The sequence below is a fragment of the Rhinatrema bivittatum genome, chromosome 2 (genome assembly GCF_901001135.1).
Source record: "Rhinatrema bivittatum chromosome 2, aRhiBiv1.1, whole genome shotgun sequence".
Classification (NCBI taxonomy): Eukaryota; Metazoa; Chordata; class Amphibia; order Gymnophiona; family Rhinatrematidae; genus Rhinatrema; species Rhinatrema bivittatum.
The window spans coordinates 500975581-500992266 of record NC_042616.1 but is presented as its reverse complement, the minus strand read 5'-3'; the positions used below and the strand labels follow the sequence as shown (position 1 = coordinate 500992266).

Below are 16686 nucleotides of genomic sequence, written 5' to 3'. Positions count from 1 at the left end.
GAGAGGAGAAAGTTTGTGCACACCCTCCTCCACCCAACTAATTTATGAAAATCTCAGGGTGACGAAGTTAAAAGTTTCCAAGTATGGAGGGCAATTTTTTCTTCGTAGAAATTTTAATTAATGAATGTTATTTGCTGTGTCTCCTGTTTTGAAATATTTTATTGGTGTTTAAAAACTGATATACAATTTAAGTTTTCCAAAATTATTGGATGTTATTTTATTAGCTGTTTCAAAATATTTTTATTGGCCTGATTTTATGATGATGTTTATATTTCTTAATTTTGTTGTTTTATGAGGCATGGTAAGGTTTCTGTTTTTCCATTGTTGTACTGCATACAGAGTTTGGCTTGCTGCAGTTTCCAGTTCAGTTTTGTCTGTACATTTCTATTTATTCTTGTTATATGGGACTTAAGTCTGTATTTGGTGAACATAAGAACATAAGAACATAAGAAAATGCCATACTGGGTCAGACCAAGGGTCCATCAAGCCCAGCATCCTGTTTCCAACAGTGGCCAATCCAGGCCATAAGAACCTGGCAAGTACCCAAAAACTAAGTCTATTCCATGTAACCATTGTTAATGGCAGTGGCTATTCTCTAAGTGAACTTAATAGCAGGTAATGGACTTCTCCTCCAAGAACTTATCCAATCCTTTTTTAAACACAGCTATACTAACTGCACAAACCAAATTCTCTGGCAACAAATTCCAGAGTTTAATTGTGCGTTGAGTAAAAAAGAACTTTCTCCGATTAGTTTTAAATGTGCCCCATGCTAACTTCATGGAGTGTCCCCTAGTCCTTCTACTATCCGAAAGAGTAAATAACCGATTCACATCTACCCGTTCTAGACCTCTCAATGCTATCATATCCCCCCTCAGTCGTCTCTTCTCCAAGCTGAAAAGTCCTAACCTCTTTAGTCTTTCCTCATAGGGGAGTTGTTCCATTCCCCTTATCATTTTGGTAGCCCTTCTCTGTACCTTCTCCATCGCAATTATATCTTTTTTGAGATGCGGCGACCAGAATTGTACACAGTATTCAAGGTGCGGTCTCACCATGGAGCGATACAGAGGCATTATGACATTTTCCGTTTTATTCATCATTCCTTTTCTAATAATTCCCAATATTCTGTTTGCTTTTTTGACTGCTGCAGCACACTGAACCGACAATTTCAATGTGTTATCCACTATGACACCTAGATCTCTTTCTTGGGTTGTAGCACCTAATATGGAACCCAACATCGTGTAATTATAGCATGGGTTATTTTTCCCTATATGCATCACCTTGCACTTATCCACATTAAATTTCATCTGCCATTTGGATGCCCAATTTTCCAGTCTCACAAGGTCTTCCTGCAATTTATCACAATCTGCTTGTGATTTAACTACTCTGCACAATTTTGTGTCATCTGCAAATTTGATTATCTCACTCGTCGTATTTCTTTCCAGATCATTTATAAATATATTGAACAGTAAGGGTCCCAATACAGATCCCTGAGGCACTCCACTGTCCACTCCCTTCCACTGAGAAAATTGCCCATTTAATCCTACTCTCTGTTTCCTGTCTTTTAGCCAGTTTGCAATCCACGAAAGGACATCACCACCTATCCCATGACTTTTTACTTTTCCTAGAAGCCTCTCATGAGGAACTTTGTCAAACGCCTTCTGAAAATCCAAGTATACTATATCTACCGGTTCACCTTTATCCACATGTTTATTAACTCCTTCAAAAAAGTGAAGCAGATTTGTGAGGCAAGACTTGCCCTGGGTAAAGCCATGCTGACTTTGTTCCATTAAACCATGTCTTTCTATATGTTCTGTGATTTTGATGTTTAGAACACTTTCCACTATTTTTCCTGGCACTGAAGTCAGGCTAACCGGTCTGTAGTTTCCCGGATCGCCCCTGGATGTGTGACTGAGGGAAGGTATTCTGGTAACTAGCATGTAGTTTCTTTGTAGGGATCTTTAGCAGCCTGGACTGTTCTGTTTTCCTAAGAGATTATATTGGTTAGGAGGGGGAAGGAGCGCAATATTTTTCTCTTTTATAATTTTGTTTTTGAGGAAAAACATCAATTTCAATAATATTTTTACATAGTTCTTGAACAAAATTGTTAGTTGAAAATTAATATTCAATAGCTGTGTGAAAGGACTCTGGCAGATTAGGGTGCAGACTGGCTTGCACTAGAAGACTAAAATTAGCTATCCCCAATTTAAATCTTGGCACACATTGCCAAAAAGGTTGCCTACCCCTGGTCTATATATAGGTATCTGCTACTAAATGCATTCTTTCTACAAAATAGACAAAGTCCTGCATCTCTACCAAGAAGAATTTATCTTTCTAGGATAAATATTGCTTCTTACTTACTAGGGATGTGAATCGTGTGATCGATCGTCTTAACGATCGATTTTGGCTGAGGGGGGGGGGAATCTGATTGTCTTAGTTTTCTAGGTTAAAAAATCTATTTTATCGGGGGAGGGCGGGAAAACCGGCACACCAAAACAACCCTAAAACCCACCCCGACCCTTTAAAATAAATCCTCCACCCTCCCGAACCCCCCCAAAATGTTTTAAATTACCTGGGGTCCAGTGGGGGGGCTCCCGGCGCGATGTCCCGCTCTCTGGCCACGGCTGCGTTAAGAGAAATGGCGCCGGTGGCCCTTTGCCCTTACCATATGACAGGGCAAAGGTAGCGCCGGCGCCATTTTGGTTCCTGTGACCCGACGTCACGAGTGCAGGAGATCGGTCCCGGACCCCCGCTGGACCCCCAGGGACTTTTGGCCAGCTTGGGGGGGCCTCCTGACCCCACAAGACTTGGCAAAAAGTCCAGCGGGGGTCCGGGAGCGACCTTCTGCACTCGGGCCGTATTGCCAATATTCAAAATGGCGCCGGCGCTACCTTTGCCCTCACTATGTCGACATAGTTTTGCTAGTTTTGTAAACAACAAAAATTGTTTTGTCCCTCCCGATGCAGCCTCGCGGCGAAACACGGGTCCGTGTCGGGGGACCCGCTTTGCACTCAAAATTGCTATTACAAACACCGTGGAGTTGCCGGTTTGAATGAATACACTAATATTGAATAATGTGTGGACACTGAATCGTTCCCTGCACATTATTTGTTTGACGTGATTACTTGCGTGCAGCAGTGCTCCTTTCTTGTAGTTTTGTAAATATCACATTCTCACATCCACTGCACTTCTATTTTATAGCAGCTGGCATGGCAGCAGTTCTGCTAGCATTTCTGCAATTTATTCATGTCCCAATGAACGTGATTCATCCAAATTTGAGATTTTTGCCAATAACAATTCAGGACGTCTAGCGAATAAACATTGAACCTAATTAAAAGTATACATAGGGAGGGAGGAATCAAAATGGTGGCATGAACAGTTCACCCTGTGTTTGTAACTTGTCACCTTTATTATTTTTTCTTCATTATTCCTTCTAAGAGGACAGACATGCAGAGGCAGTTCCCGTCCGAATCAGTCACCTTTTTGCCAGGGCAATGCACTCTAGATTTCCTGGTGAGCTGTGAGTCTCGCATTGTAGCTCTGATGCAGGAAGAGTTGGAGTTGCTGTGTTTAGATGATTTCCAGGTCTTCCCCCCCTGCCCATCTCTGAAGCAACTTGCTGCACCTGAGACCTCAGTGCTGGAGATGTCACAGAAAGATGATGCTATTGCATATCTAGTGGGAGGTGCTGGATCTTAAATGGAGACACTGTGGGAAGAGATTGTGATGGCTGGAATGGGAGGCGATCTGTTGATATTGCATTCCTAACCAATGGAATGATTTTTGGTTAAAATTCATCAGATATGGCCTTCTGGTGATGACATTGATTGGAGAGGAAGCAGATTTCACTCGCTCCCTTGGATTCCACGAAGTATCTCAAATTCATCAAGCCGAATCCATACAACAACCTCTGAAAAGTGCAAAAAGGTACACTAAAATATTTATGGACAATTTTGTTTATCATTTGATGGACGAAATGTTGACCCAATCAAAGAATTGGAGTGGAAAAACCTGGGCCTTTGGCTGAAGAAAAAAATATGGCAGAGTTGTCACAAGCAGCGGAAGGGCTGACTGAGGCCATGATTAGAAATAACTGAAACGGTTTGAGGCAATTTCAGTTCAACTAACAAAACTTCAAGCCTCAATAGACCATCTCTAAGAGCAGTTTGAGAGCTACCGAACATCTACATCAGAAATCTTTGATAAAGTGGAGAAACATAAAACAAAGCTTGATTCCATCGCTAACAAGATTGCAGACCTCAGGGTGCAAAATAAAGCCACTGCTGACAAATTAGATTTTGAAAATAGAAGCAGGGGAAACAACCTTTGCATTGTGGGACTCACTGAGAAATTGCAATTGGAAGATTTGCTGAAATTTTGTGAAGTATGGCTGCCGAATGCTCTCTAGGTGAGCACATAGGACTGTCAAATGTTGGTGGAGCAGGCACACAGAGTGGGCCCTGTGGCTCCCCCAGGGGATAAACCACAGCAGATTTTCATAAAATATTTGAATTTTACTGATAAATAATGGCTGTCTGCTTTCCGTAAACGCAAGGAATTATATGAAAAAAAAAAATCTTGATTTTCTCAGACTTCTTGGTGAAAGTTAAGGCACCTAGGAAAGAATTAACGCCATATTGTATGCAACTCTATAAGCGTGGCATTAAATTCGCTCTTCAGTTTCGGGAGAAAATTAAAGTCTTTCATCATGGAGAATCTAAGTTAATGCACACTGCTCTGGTAGCCCAAAACACTTTGTTGCAGTTTGGCACACAGCTGTCTGTTTTGATACTAATGAAGAATTTTTATCATCTTACCGCCCAATAATGCTTGGATGGTGCCTTTTTGTAGAAAAGTCGTGTTACAAATTAGAGGTTTTTGCATGTTGTGACAATTTGCTCTTTTTGGCAGGGTAGTTTACTTTTACAAGCCCTTGCATTTGAAGTGCTTTGTCGTATTGCTGCGTATGGGGCTGATCCCTTCAATTCTGTCGAGCCCTACATTGTGCCTAAGCTTTTCAGTGAATTACTTCCGCACACGGTTAATTTCTTACTTTTTCCAATAAAGGTAAGGCTTTTGTCATTGTTTTTCTAACTTGTCAGCCTCGATCTTAATTCTTCGTGGAATCCGGGAGGTCTCCAAGATAGACTGTGGGGAAGAATGAAGGGTGCTGAAAAGAAGGAACAACTTTGGTGCTCTGGGACTTTTCTGCCCTACAGAACAGGGAGATGGAATTCCTATTTGGGTAGTAATTGAGACAAGGAGATTTGGGATCAGTATTCAACAGTGGGTCTAGCTGGGGTGGCCTACTATTACATGCTTTCATTTATGGGTAGATTTTGAAAGGTGCGTGCTCGCACACATGGACACACTGAGCTTATAACACGTGCGCACACGTTATAAAATCATTGGGCTGCTCGCACATGCATGCCGGATTTTGTAATCAGCATGCGCAAGGTGGTACGGTTTTGAAAATTTCTCACAGAGACACATCCAGGCCTTCCCCACTTCACTCCCAGTCAGTTCCAATTAAGGGAGCAGACTAGGAAGGGACTTCCCTACCTTAACCTCCCTTCCCCTCCCCGATTCCTACCTTTCTTTGTTTTTCCCCCCCCAAATTACTTCAGGGCCCCACCTGAAGTAAGTTGCATGTGCCGGCAGCCAGCCGGTGCGCGAGGGTCTGGGACAGTGATCAATGCCGCTGTCCCGGCCCGCCCCGAACATTTACATATTTTCTTAGGACTTGTTGGCTTTTACATGCGCAAGTTCGCACATTTTATAAGATGCGTTTGTGAAGGAGATTACCAGTTTTATCAGTTAGCCCACCTGTTTGTCTGTCTTCAAAACCTCTCTGGTTCCTCAGTCTGAGGTCCCCCCAGTTGACCCAGACCCCTCATGCAGTCAGCATTTGGTTATAAAAGACTTTTATTCAGACTTACAGCTGATAAATAGCAGAAGTAAACATGCGCAGGAAACAGCTGTGCACGCACTGAGTTAGCAGGATATAAAATAGTGACTTACATGTGTAAATGTTGGCCCCGCCCCTGCGTCGCCAGTATTTTGCCCCCTTTATTTTTTATATGGAAGCAAAGCTGTGTGCGCCTCAATACTTGCACGCATAAGCGCAAGGTTTATAAAAAAAGCAGTAGCACAAATAATTGCTATGTGCACGCATATCTGCTCTGTGTGTACGCATCTTATCATTCACCTTTAATATTTAAGATGTACAATTTTGGTGGAATACACTACATATGATTCACAAATTTGACATGGCAGCTAGAAAAAACAATTGATAAAGTATTAGATATCTGGAAGACAATAGATATGTACACATTGGTATCTAAAGTTGGACTTCATTGCCATTCTTTCACTATTTTATTTTTCTGGCACTAAATAGAGTATTTCTCTCCTCTGAGGTTGGGATTTTATGTTTTATGGATAAAGCTGTTCAGTAAAGAGACCTCTACTCAAAGAAAAAAAAGGCAGAGAAGTCACAGCGAGCATGTGTGGACTGTAACATCGATACAAATTAAGCCAAATATGCCCAGTCACATGGCAATCTTCACACCACCTCATCTGCATAGACTGACATACTTATTCACTCCAGTTTCATAGGATTCAAAGGAGGAAACTCCAGTATACCCACACCTAGAAAAATACAACATACACACTAACAACATAGCAAGCTCCAGTACAAGAGGAATTGCTAAGCATGCTGGTGTCCCAATGTTTTTAAAAGAGTCTCCCATCTACACAATCTTTATTCTCCAGCCTTCATTCACAGCTGATTTTTCATAAAGGAGAACATTAACATGACACTATTGGGGTTGCAGTCAGTACTGGACGAGACATTGGACTAAAGACAAGCAGAATTACTTTTGAATTTACCTTTTGAATTTTTGAACATTTTAATTGCAATGTAAAAACAAAAATTGTGATGGTACCAAAGAACGAAGCCACACTTCTCACCATACTATTGACCGATGATTATAAATAAGGCTGAGCCATGAGTGGTTCACACAAGTCTATGAAGCCTAGTATGATGGTCAATTAATAATCTTTGCATCTGCTTTAGTATATGCACTTAATTTGAGGTGAGGAGGAATATTGATAGTGTAGTTTGGCATCATTATCCACTCAACCTCAACACTATATCCGTGGTGTATTTGTTTTTTGGGGTTTTTGTTTTTGTTTTTTTACTAAATATCTCCTTCCATTGCTCTCTTGCACACATACCATGCAATGGTCAACCCTTTACATTGCTGATGGTCTCAAAACCGCTCCTCCACACAACAAAGGCCAGCAAAGTTAGGGTCAACGGAGCTTCATCACACAGGTTCCATCACAGTATCATCTACCTTTCACCCCCAGCAGTAATGAGAGGAGGGTCTCTTTACATATCCAACTGCAAGCACCTAGCCACCCTCTTACAACACATACTGACGCTCACTCTTACTTCTCCAAAGCCTGTTCAGATCACCGAAAAGCACAGGATGCCATTCAGCTGTTGCAAGACATTACCGAGACCAAACAATGCTTCACACTTGCAGTGGCATTGGACCACAGTATGAACACATAGGCATTGTGCTCATACTTTTATTGCCTATTTGAAGCAAGACAGTCAGCATTCTTTGTTCGCTATTAGTCATTTGTTACCCCATCATAAAACATACTTTTTTCCCACCTCTTTTCTCTGACTATCCTGGGATTCTCTCGGTAGGTATGGAGTTGCCCCCTATTGGAGCTGTATGGGAGAAAATATAAAATATATAAATTTTTCCTCCCATTAAATATTGGCATGGTCCAGTCAGCCTTCAAATTTCTTTTTTAACTCTATAAGAGGAGCATTAACTGTAATTGGCTGAATAAATGTTTAATATGTCAATAAAAAACTTTATCTAAAGTACTATATAAAAACAAATTTAATTTATGCATGAACTTGCTAGGTCTGAAAGCAGGATTTCTTTTATTCTATACACTAGTGCACTGCCCACAAAAGATACATTCTCTTCACAAATTTGAAACAAAAGAAAATATACACGTCAAAGGAAATAAAGATTCAATTTTCCTTACCGCCAGCTTCTAGAATTGTTTTTGCAAGATCCTGCCTAGGGGGAAAAAAAGTAAAAATTTATCATTATCTTCCCTAGGAATGCTACATAAAACCAAGATGGAGGGGTTCCATTTAATCATGAAGACAAGCATCACTTCTATGGAAGAAAGACTAGAATCATGATGAGTGAGGGAGTGAGGGAGGGTCAAATACATGACAACAATATAACAAACATCAAGTCACCACTTTTTTCCCTACATCAGGTTATCCCTTTCCAGGAAATTACTGTACCAGAAGCTTGCCTCATTTCTAGGCTATCACTTCTAGTTGGATTTTGGATAAAGAAGTCCCTGCCCCAAGCTATTGGGGGGGGGGGGGGGGGGGAGGAGAGAAATCAAATACATTCAACAAGCAATTCAGGAAGGTAGCAAAAGTCATCAAGAATGGATTGCTCATTAATATCTTGCCCATTACACATTATTGCTTAATCCAAGTCAGCAAATAGGACTTTAGATTTGTTAGGAAATGGGGAACACACTGGGAAAGGGTGAGCCTATTTTGACAGTATGGGCTGCATTTTAAGCGGGGGGGGGGGGGGGGGCGTTGGAAACCAGGCTGCTGATGCTAGTTTTTAAAGAGAAGAGCTGCTTTTAAACTAGAATGAGCAAATGCTGACAGTGGCTCAGAAGTGCGTGGTTCAGAGGGAGGTATCTAGCATGGATACTTGCAAAACAGGAAGGTTAGAATATCCCAACAGAGAGGTTGTAGTTAAGGCTGAAGTAGCCCAAATGGATGTACAAAAAGAGCACACAGACATGAACTACAACACGGCACTGGTGCCCAGACCGCAGCTTCGTCCCATCAAGGCCTAAAGCCCAGAGGCTTAGGATCAGGCGTGGACATCATCTTTCTTCTATCGCCGAAAAATGTCCATTTGAAGGGATGTGCCACAGTAACGCCTTCCTACTGAGCAGATGTGCCATTTTGTTATGTGGGTGTTGAAATGACCAACAAAAATGGTACTGTCCAATTGGAAGGCAACATAGCGATGGCACTGTGGTTTGTCCTTCAAGTAGATGGCATTTTTCAGTAACAGAAGCAAAGGTGTTGGGAGGTCTGTTCCTAGGCCTCAGCAACAGGACCAGGCAGCAGGCCTGGTCCCAGAGTTGAGCCTCTTATAATGGGCACAGGCAGAGACCCAGTCCCACCAGAGGCATTTTTCTTTTTTTTTCTTTTTTTTTTTTTTTAATTGCATGAATACAAAAATACTCAAATGTAAGAGGCTATTTTCAGTTTGTTTCATTCAGAATTAATGCACAGCCTCAATTGCATTTTACACATTTGTTTTAAATGAATGCACATCGCTACTTACTAGTGACACAAACTCAGTCTCTGTCTTTCTAGGCTACTCTTACAGTTTACACAATGCTATCTCTCACACACAGAGTAAAAGGAATCAGTCAGTGCACACACACACACACACACACTCACAAAAACAGTCGACTAAGGCAGCTGTTAAGCCTGCACTTCTCTTCAATCTGTGAAGTGCGCTGTGCCGTGTCAGACAGACAAAAAAAAAAAAGAAGTCAGTCTTCACCGGCACTGCTTCTCTAGTCTTACCCTGACCCAATGAACAGACAAAGCAAAAAGCAGTGCCTCTGTCACAATGGGCGACAGCACAGACTGCAGCAATAAAGATTAGAAAAAGCCCTTTACCAATACCTTCTTTATAAAAGCTTCTCGTTCACTCTTAAGAGCTTCTGAACACAACCTCTCTCTGTAAAATCCAAAGCAAGCAAATGGAGGTTTTTTTGCACATTTCAGTGGGAGGATATTAGCATCACTTGATCCAGATAGCACCTATTGACTATTTAAAAAAAAAAAAGTTTCACCTGGACTGGTCCTCTATCCTGTCTGTCTAGGGCTCCTGCCTTGGTTCTGGCCCAGATGTTGTCTCATACAGGCAATGTTTGTTATAGTTGCCAGTTAATCCCTGAGCTCTCTCTCAGTGCAACAGATTTGAATATTCCATATATTTGAATGGGAAATCAAACTAATTTAAAAAAACAATTGTTTAAAAATTTGAGGGCATCCTCTGTTTCAGAGATCCACAAGTTAAACAAAACTCATCACTCATTGCATTTTACCCATTTCATTGTTAGCATCTCCAAGTAATGTTTAATGTGTTGCACACAGAATATATAAATCAGAAATTAAATGTTGTCCTCAATTAAGCAGGATTTAGTACTCAACTGAAAACAGATGCCAATGTAATGTTTTTAAATTGATTTAACCTAGTTTTCAATAACTGCCTCCCCACCCCCCCCCCCCCCACCCCCAAAAAAGATTTGTATCATCTCATCTCAACTATATCACTTGACACCGGTAAGGATTAAATCCAATACATTTTGTAATAGAAGTTTAAAATATATAGATAATTGGTGTCATATGGCGAGGGGTATTATCCTCACTGTGAGTTAAATGTTTGAATACAAATATATAATATACCAGAAAAAAAGTTTTGACTTGCAGTAAAGAAATCTGAGTGAACCTAGTCTAGCCAACACCATAATGATCCAATATCATAGCTATATGTGAATTTGCTCTAGAATCCCTCTTTTGCAAAACTGAGTGGTCAACGGTTGTGAAGTGATTTTTATTGAATATTGAAGATGTTCAATCATGAAGTGTCATGCTCATTTTCCCACTATTTGGGGTTTTAAAATAATGGCATCTGTATGTTCTGTTCCTAGAGCTGCATTAAGATTGAAAGATTTCCATCAAATCACCCTGAGGCAGGTGACAGTGATCTCCAAAATGTTGGTGTCAGGATTATTGGCTTATATTGGACAGTAGAGCAGTTAACACTGTCTACAAGGAGAGCATGAAAGTATCACAGATGTATATAAGTTCTGTTTGAGCAAAGTTTTGATAAAAGTTTCTGATAAATCCCATATCGTATGAATGCTTATGTAAAAATGTGTATACTGCAAACTTCCAAACAAATTTGGTGAATAATTCAGGTCTTAGCAAGTCAGAAAGCCTTTCTGGTGGATGACTGTATGCACTTAAATGCTGCTCATGACTCACAGCAGAGATGTAGCACCACTGTACAACGACTGTACACCACTGTACAAAAAAAAATATAAAGTTTTACTATAAAGTGGTTTTGGTATCCCACTTTACATATAGATATTGTAAATGTGGATCCTTTTTGGAGCACGTCTTAACAGCATTATATCCAATCACATTCTTGATTTCTGTGCAGTCTTCACTTAAAAGATTCTTCCATACATGGAGTAAAAGCACATTTGAACTCTAGTCTAAACCATCACAGAAACAGCAACAAAACCACACACCCCCCCAACTCAACTTCCATGCATCTGTACCAGATAAAGTCCTATTCACATATTTTGCTGATGAATATTACAAGGTGAAGGAAATGCCATATCTTAAAATCCAAGTCATGTCTAGCATATTTTCATGTTCGGTTTTCAAAATGAGTGGCCAAAAACAAGCCTGCTTTTCAGGATATCCATAATAAATATGCATATTTGCATGCAATTGAAACAGTGTGTATGCAAACCTCTCATATGCATAATCATCAGGGATATCCAGTTTGTGGCCCTTGAGGACTGGAAGTGAATACCACTGGTACAAACACAAACACTATATCAGAATAGCAATGGGATCATAACCCTTATAGAACTGCAAAGACTGTAGAGACTGATCACATGGGACACTCCTATTCTAACAGATAAAAAGCTCAATGCGAGAAAACCAGACAACCAATTCAATATGGCTATGTTCACTACTAAGATTATACAAACCAAACAGACAACTTAGATCAATAAATAAATGTATGTTGGAAATACCCACAGTAAAAGTTGCAAGTTTAGCCTTGACTAGAAAGCGAGCATTCTCAATTGCAGGCCCAACACTGTGGAACTCTATACCGGAATACATTCGCCTAACAGAAAACCGAAACGAGTTCAAAAAAGCTCTGAAAACCTATTTATTCACTTGTGCCTATAACATAATAAAATGAAGATAATAATGCTATTAGCAAACGATTAAGCGCCTATGCTTATAACATAATAAGCTGAACGCATCAATTCTGTCTTCAAACCCCTAAACACTATGGAAGATACAAATATAAATGAATGTAATTTGTAATTTTATTGTATTTTAATGTATGTCAATGATTATGTGTGTTTTATTATGTAAACCGCTAAGATGGTTAGATACCTAACCCTAACGCGGTATATAAAAACTTTTAAATAAATAAATAAATAAATAAATAAATAAATAAATAAGGAGGAAAAAAAACCCCAGCAGCAGTATTACTAATAGAAGTTACAGTGCCAAACAATTCTGTATAAATGTAAGGACAAAGCAGGTCCTCAATGTAAATTGAGGACCAAAAAAAATGTGGCAGAAAAATACAGAACTCATCCCAATTTTATTAGATACCACTGGCTCAATTAAACTTCCAGGTGCATCTTGATATGTTGCCAACACATTACATCTTATGAACTTCAAAAAAGAAGGCACAAATTCAATTAGAATAACTAGCAGTAAATCAAGGAGACAAATTGTACCAAACATTCCCAAGTTTAGGAATGAGATTCATCTCTGTCCTGGTACAAGCAAAACCAACCCATTGAGATATATCATGGTGGTTCTCAGAGGTGGGGGTTTGAGGGGGCAATTTTTTTTTTTTTAAGTCACTGTACAGAAACATGCCACCTTATTATAGGTAGCTGAGATTTTGGAATGGACACCTTTTATTTTAATGATTCTTAGAACTGATTCTATTAATACCATGATACTAGTAACTACTTCTGATATCATTGTTACATGTACTTGTGGCAAGCTACTATAAACCAGGTTCCTTCCCCCACAAGCTTATGTTTTGGAGCCTTACAATGCGGACCGAGCTGTGTCTTGATCTGAATGATGTGTTTTGGAAATGCCAAAAGGGTTTTTCAACTCTGCAGAGACTGCAAGCTGCTGCAGCTAAAGTGAAGGAATATAAAAATGTCAAAAACCCCTGTGTACTCTCCTGTGATAATGTTCTGCAAGAACCAGCATGCAGAAATCAATGTTGTGGGGAAAAGGGCTGTGCTGTTTAGCTAGTAGGGGAGGAAGCCAAAGGAATGCAGGGGAACCATTTATGATAGAAAAGGTGAAATTTGGCTGTCTCAGTTTGTGGAGGGTGGGGACGGCCAGGAGTTGGAGCCAGGAAAAGAGGAGTGCATCTGGCAGCTCTGCAATCAGTTCTTCTCCTGAAGAACTAATTGAGAGGGAGAGACAGAAGTCTGTGTTCTGAGGAAATAAGAGTCATACAGCTGTTCTTGCTTCATAGCTGAGCAACATGTAAAATCCCAACAAGGGACAAAGGAGCCAGGAGCTGAGAGACAGACCTCCCTTCCAGAAATATCCGGGCCCAGGAACACATGGCTGGATCATCCACCTAAAAGACTGAGTTAAGTAATCTAAACTTTGCATAGAGTGTATCTTAGCAAAGCAATGAGAAGAGTTACTTCCTTGCCTTTTGTCACAAAATTCAGTATCTCATCTTAACTGCTTCAGCCTTTCAGCTGAAGTCAAGCAAAAACCCTTGTCACAGCCATACAAGATAGGGCAGGGAAAGAAACAGATGGACTTCTCTTTCTGCAAGAAACTGAAACCAGGCCCACTTTGTTTAGTACAAAGTAAACCATTTGGGGAAGCTCCTCAGGAGAGAAAGACCTTTTACACACACTGCAGTGCTCATCTATTTGGTTTATCATCTAGCCAGCTCCACCATCAAGAGGGACTTCATTTTCTTGATAGTTTTTTTTCCACACAATTGTGTGTTTGGGGCAGGCTGCACACTTTACAAACTAATGACATTCAAGTAGATCCATTCCCCCCCCCCCCCCCTTTTTTTAAATACTCAGGGATAGATCCAATTTTTGAAAGATGGGTACTTCACTGCTTTCCCCCCCAACTTCTCTTTATCAGTGTTCCTTATTTGTTTTTACTATTCATATGAATGTGTGTGTTGCCCTGGCTAACAGGCCATAAGCAGTGTTACTTTTCCATTGCTTGATTTAATATACTGTACTTTTCCCATTTAATGTTCTGTTTGGATTTACTATCTCCTTATTCAATACTAGTAAAAGGATTATTACAGTTCTATTCTGGTGAGATTATTTTTATCTGGTCTGTGGGTCCACAAGTGAGAGGTTGTTCAGGAAGGGCACATAATTGTAGTATTGGGGTGACCAGGACCCTGTCTCATCCCCCATTCAGGCTATAAACTTGAAGATAAATCATATTAGTAAACATAACTTCTCATGTGGTATGCCCCACCCCAAGCATAGGGGGTAATCCGAAGACTGGACCAAAGGGGTGGGGGGTACATACAGAAGCCAAAATCTTGCTGCAATATTTGCATCATGCAGTCGCTAACCTGTATGGAAATTCTTATTGCTGGCTTCCAGTGATAGCATAAACCAAGACACCAGAAGTCAAAGAGCTCTCAGCATGAAGAGAACCCAGATGAAGTTTAGTATTTTCAAGAGCAGTAGAGGGTTTCCTATTTCACACAATAAGGGACCAATAAATTCACTAAGGCTTTCTATACATTCTGTGCCTGAGAAAATAACTATTTCGGATCCAATCCATCAATAATATTTCAGATTCCACACCACTGACATTTTCTCCTGTAAGCTGTAGGTGTGTTAAATATTCATGCTTTCCAATTTTCTAGTAAGTTGGTAATGATCTTTGAGGCCAGTTTAGTGTACTTTACTTCTTTAATGTAGAATTTGTTTTGGAGAAACAAGCTCAAATCATCAAGAACAAAAGAATCCCACTTGTATAGGTTTAAAAGCAATGAGGTTGATATTCAAAAGCCATTTAGACGAATAACTGAAAAGTTATCCATCTAAATGTCTACCCGGCTATATTCAAAGCCATATGTGGCTAAATTCTAGTCACATAATGACTTATGCAACTAGAATTTAGCCCCATAACTTAGGGGCATTCCAGGGGCAGGCGGGAAGCATTTCTGGGCAGAGCAGAGTTAGCCGCTGAACATAACATAAGAATTTGCCATGTTGGGTCAGACCAAGGGTCCATCAAGCCCAGCAACCTGTTTCCAACAGACACCAAACCAGGCCACAAGAACCTGGCAAGTACCCAAACACCAAGAATATTCCATGCTACTGATGCCAGATGTCTCTTCTCCAAGCTGAACAGCCCTAATCTCTTCAGCCTTTCCTCATAGGGGAGCTGTTCCATCCCCTTTTATCATTTTGGTTGCCCTTCTCTGTACTTTCTCCATCGCAACTATATCTTTATTGAGATGCGGTGACCAGAATTGTACACAGTATTCAAGGTGCAGTCTCACCATGGAGTGACACAGTGGCATTATGACATTTTCCCGTTTTATTAACCATTCCCTTCCTAAAAATTCCTAACATTGCTTGCTTTTTTTTTTTGACTGCTGCAGCACAATAAACTGACGATTTCAAAGTATTATCCACTATGATGCCTAGACCTTTTTCCTGGGTGGTAGCTTCTAATATGGAACCTAACATGTAACTACAGCAAGGGTTATTTTTCCCTAGATGCAACACCTTGCACTTGTCCACATTAAATTTCATCTACCATTTGGATGCCCAATCTTCCAGTCTCACAAGGTCCTCCTGTAATATAATCACAATTCGCTTGTGATTTAACTACTCTGAATAATTTTGTATCATCCGCAAATTTGATAACCTCACACGTATTCCTTTCCAGATCATTTATAAATATATTGAAAAGCACTGGTCCAAGTACAGATTCCAGAGGCACTCCACTGTTACCCGTTTCCACTGAGAAAATTGACCATTTAATCCTACTCTCTGTTTCCTGTCTTTTAACCAGTTTGTAATCCACGAAAGGACATCGCCTCCTATCCCATGACTTTTTAGTTTTCTTAGAAACCTCTTATGAGAGAATTTGTCAAATGTCTTCTGCAAATCCAAATACACTACACATCTACCAGTTCACCTTTATCCACATGTTTATTAACCCCTTCAAAAAAATGAAGCAGATTTGTTAGGCAAGACTTCCCTTGAGTAAATCAATGTTGACTGTGTTCCATTAAACCATGTCTTTCTATATGCTCTATGATTTTGATCTTTAGAATAGTTTCCACTATTTTTTCCCGGCACTGAAGTCAGGCCCACTGGTCTATAATTTCCCGGATTGCCCCTGGAGCCCTTTTTAAATATTGGGGTTACATTGGCCACCCTCCAGTCTTCAGATACAATGGATGATTTTAATGATAGGTTACACATTTTAACTAATAGAGCAGAAATTTCATTTTTTAGTTTCTTCAGTACCCTAGGATGCATACCATCCTGTCCAGGTGATTTGCTACTCTTTAGTTTGTCAATCTGGCCTACTACATCTTCCAGGTTCACAGTGATTTCGTTCAGTTCATCTGACTCATCACCCCTGAAAACCATCTCCAAAACTGGTATCTCCAACATCCTCATTAGTAAACATGGAAGCAAAGAATTAATTTAGACTTTCTGCAATGGCCTTATCTTCCTTAAGAGTCCCTTTAACCCCTAGGTCATCTAACAGTCCAACTG

At 40.2% G+C, this 16686-nt stretch overlaps 1 protein-coding gene across 7 annotated transcripts in view; it reads right to left on the bottom strand.

Annotated features, from left to right (window-relative positions):
• The window catches only part of SYCP2L (synaptonemal complex protein 2 like), a 240762-nt gene that overhangs the window by 172469 nt on the left and 51607 nt on the right, over nucleotides 1-16686 (bottom strand). For all 7 annotated transcript variants that reach the window (XM_029590656.1, XM_029590652.1, XM_029590654.1 and 4 more), the window contains exon 9: nucleotides 8071-8105. In XM_029590656.1, coding sequence (XP_029446516.1) covers nucleotides 8071-8105 — 35 coding nt within the window. The remainder of the gene's footprint in view (nucleotides 1-8070; nucleotides 8106-16686) is intronic.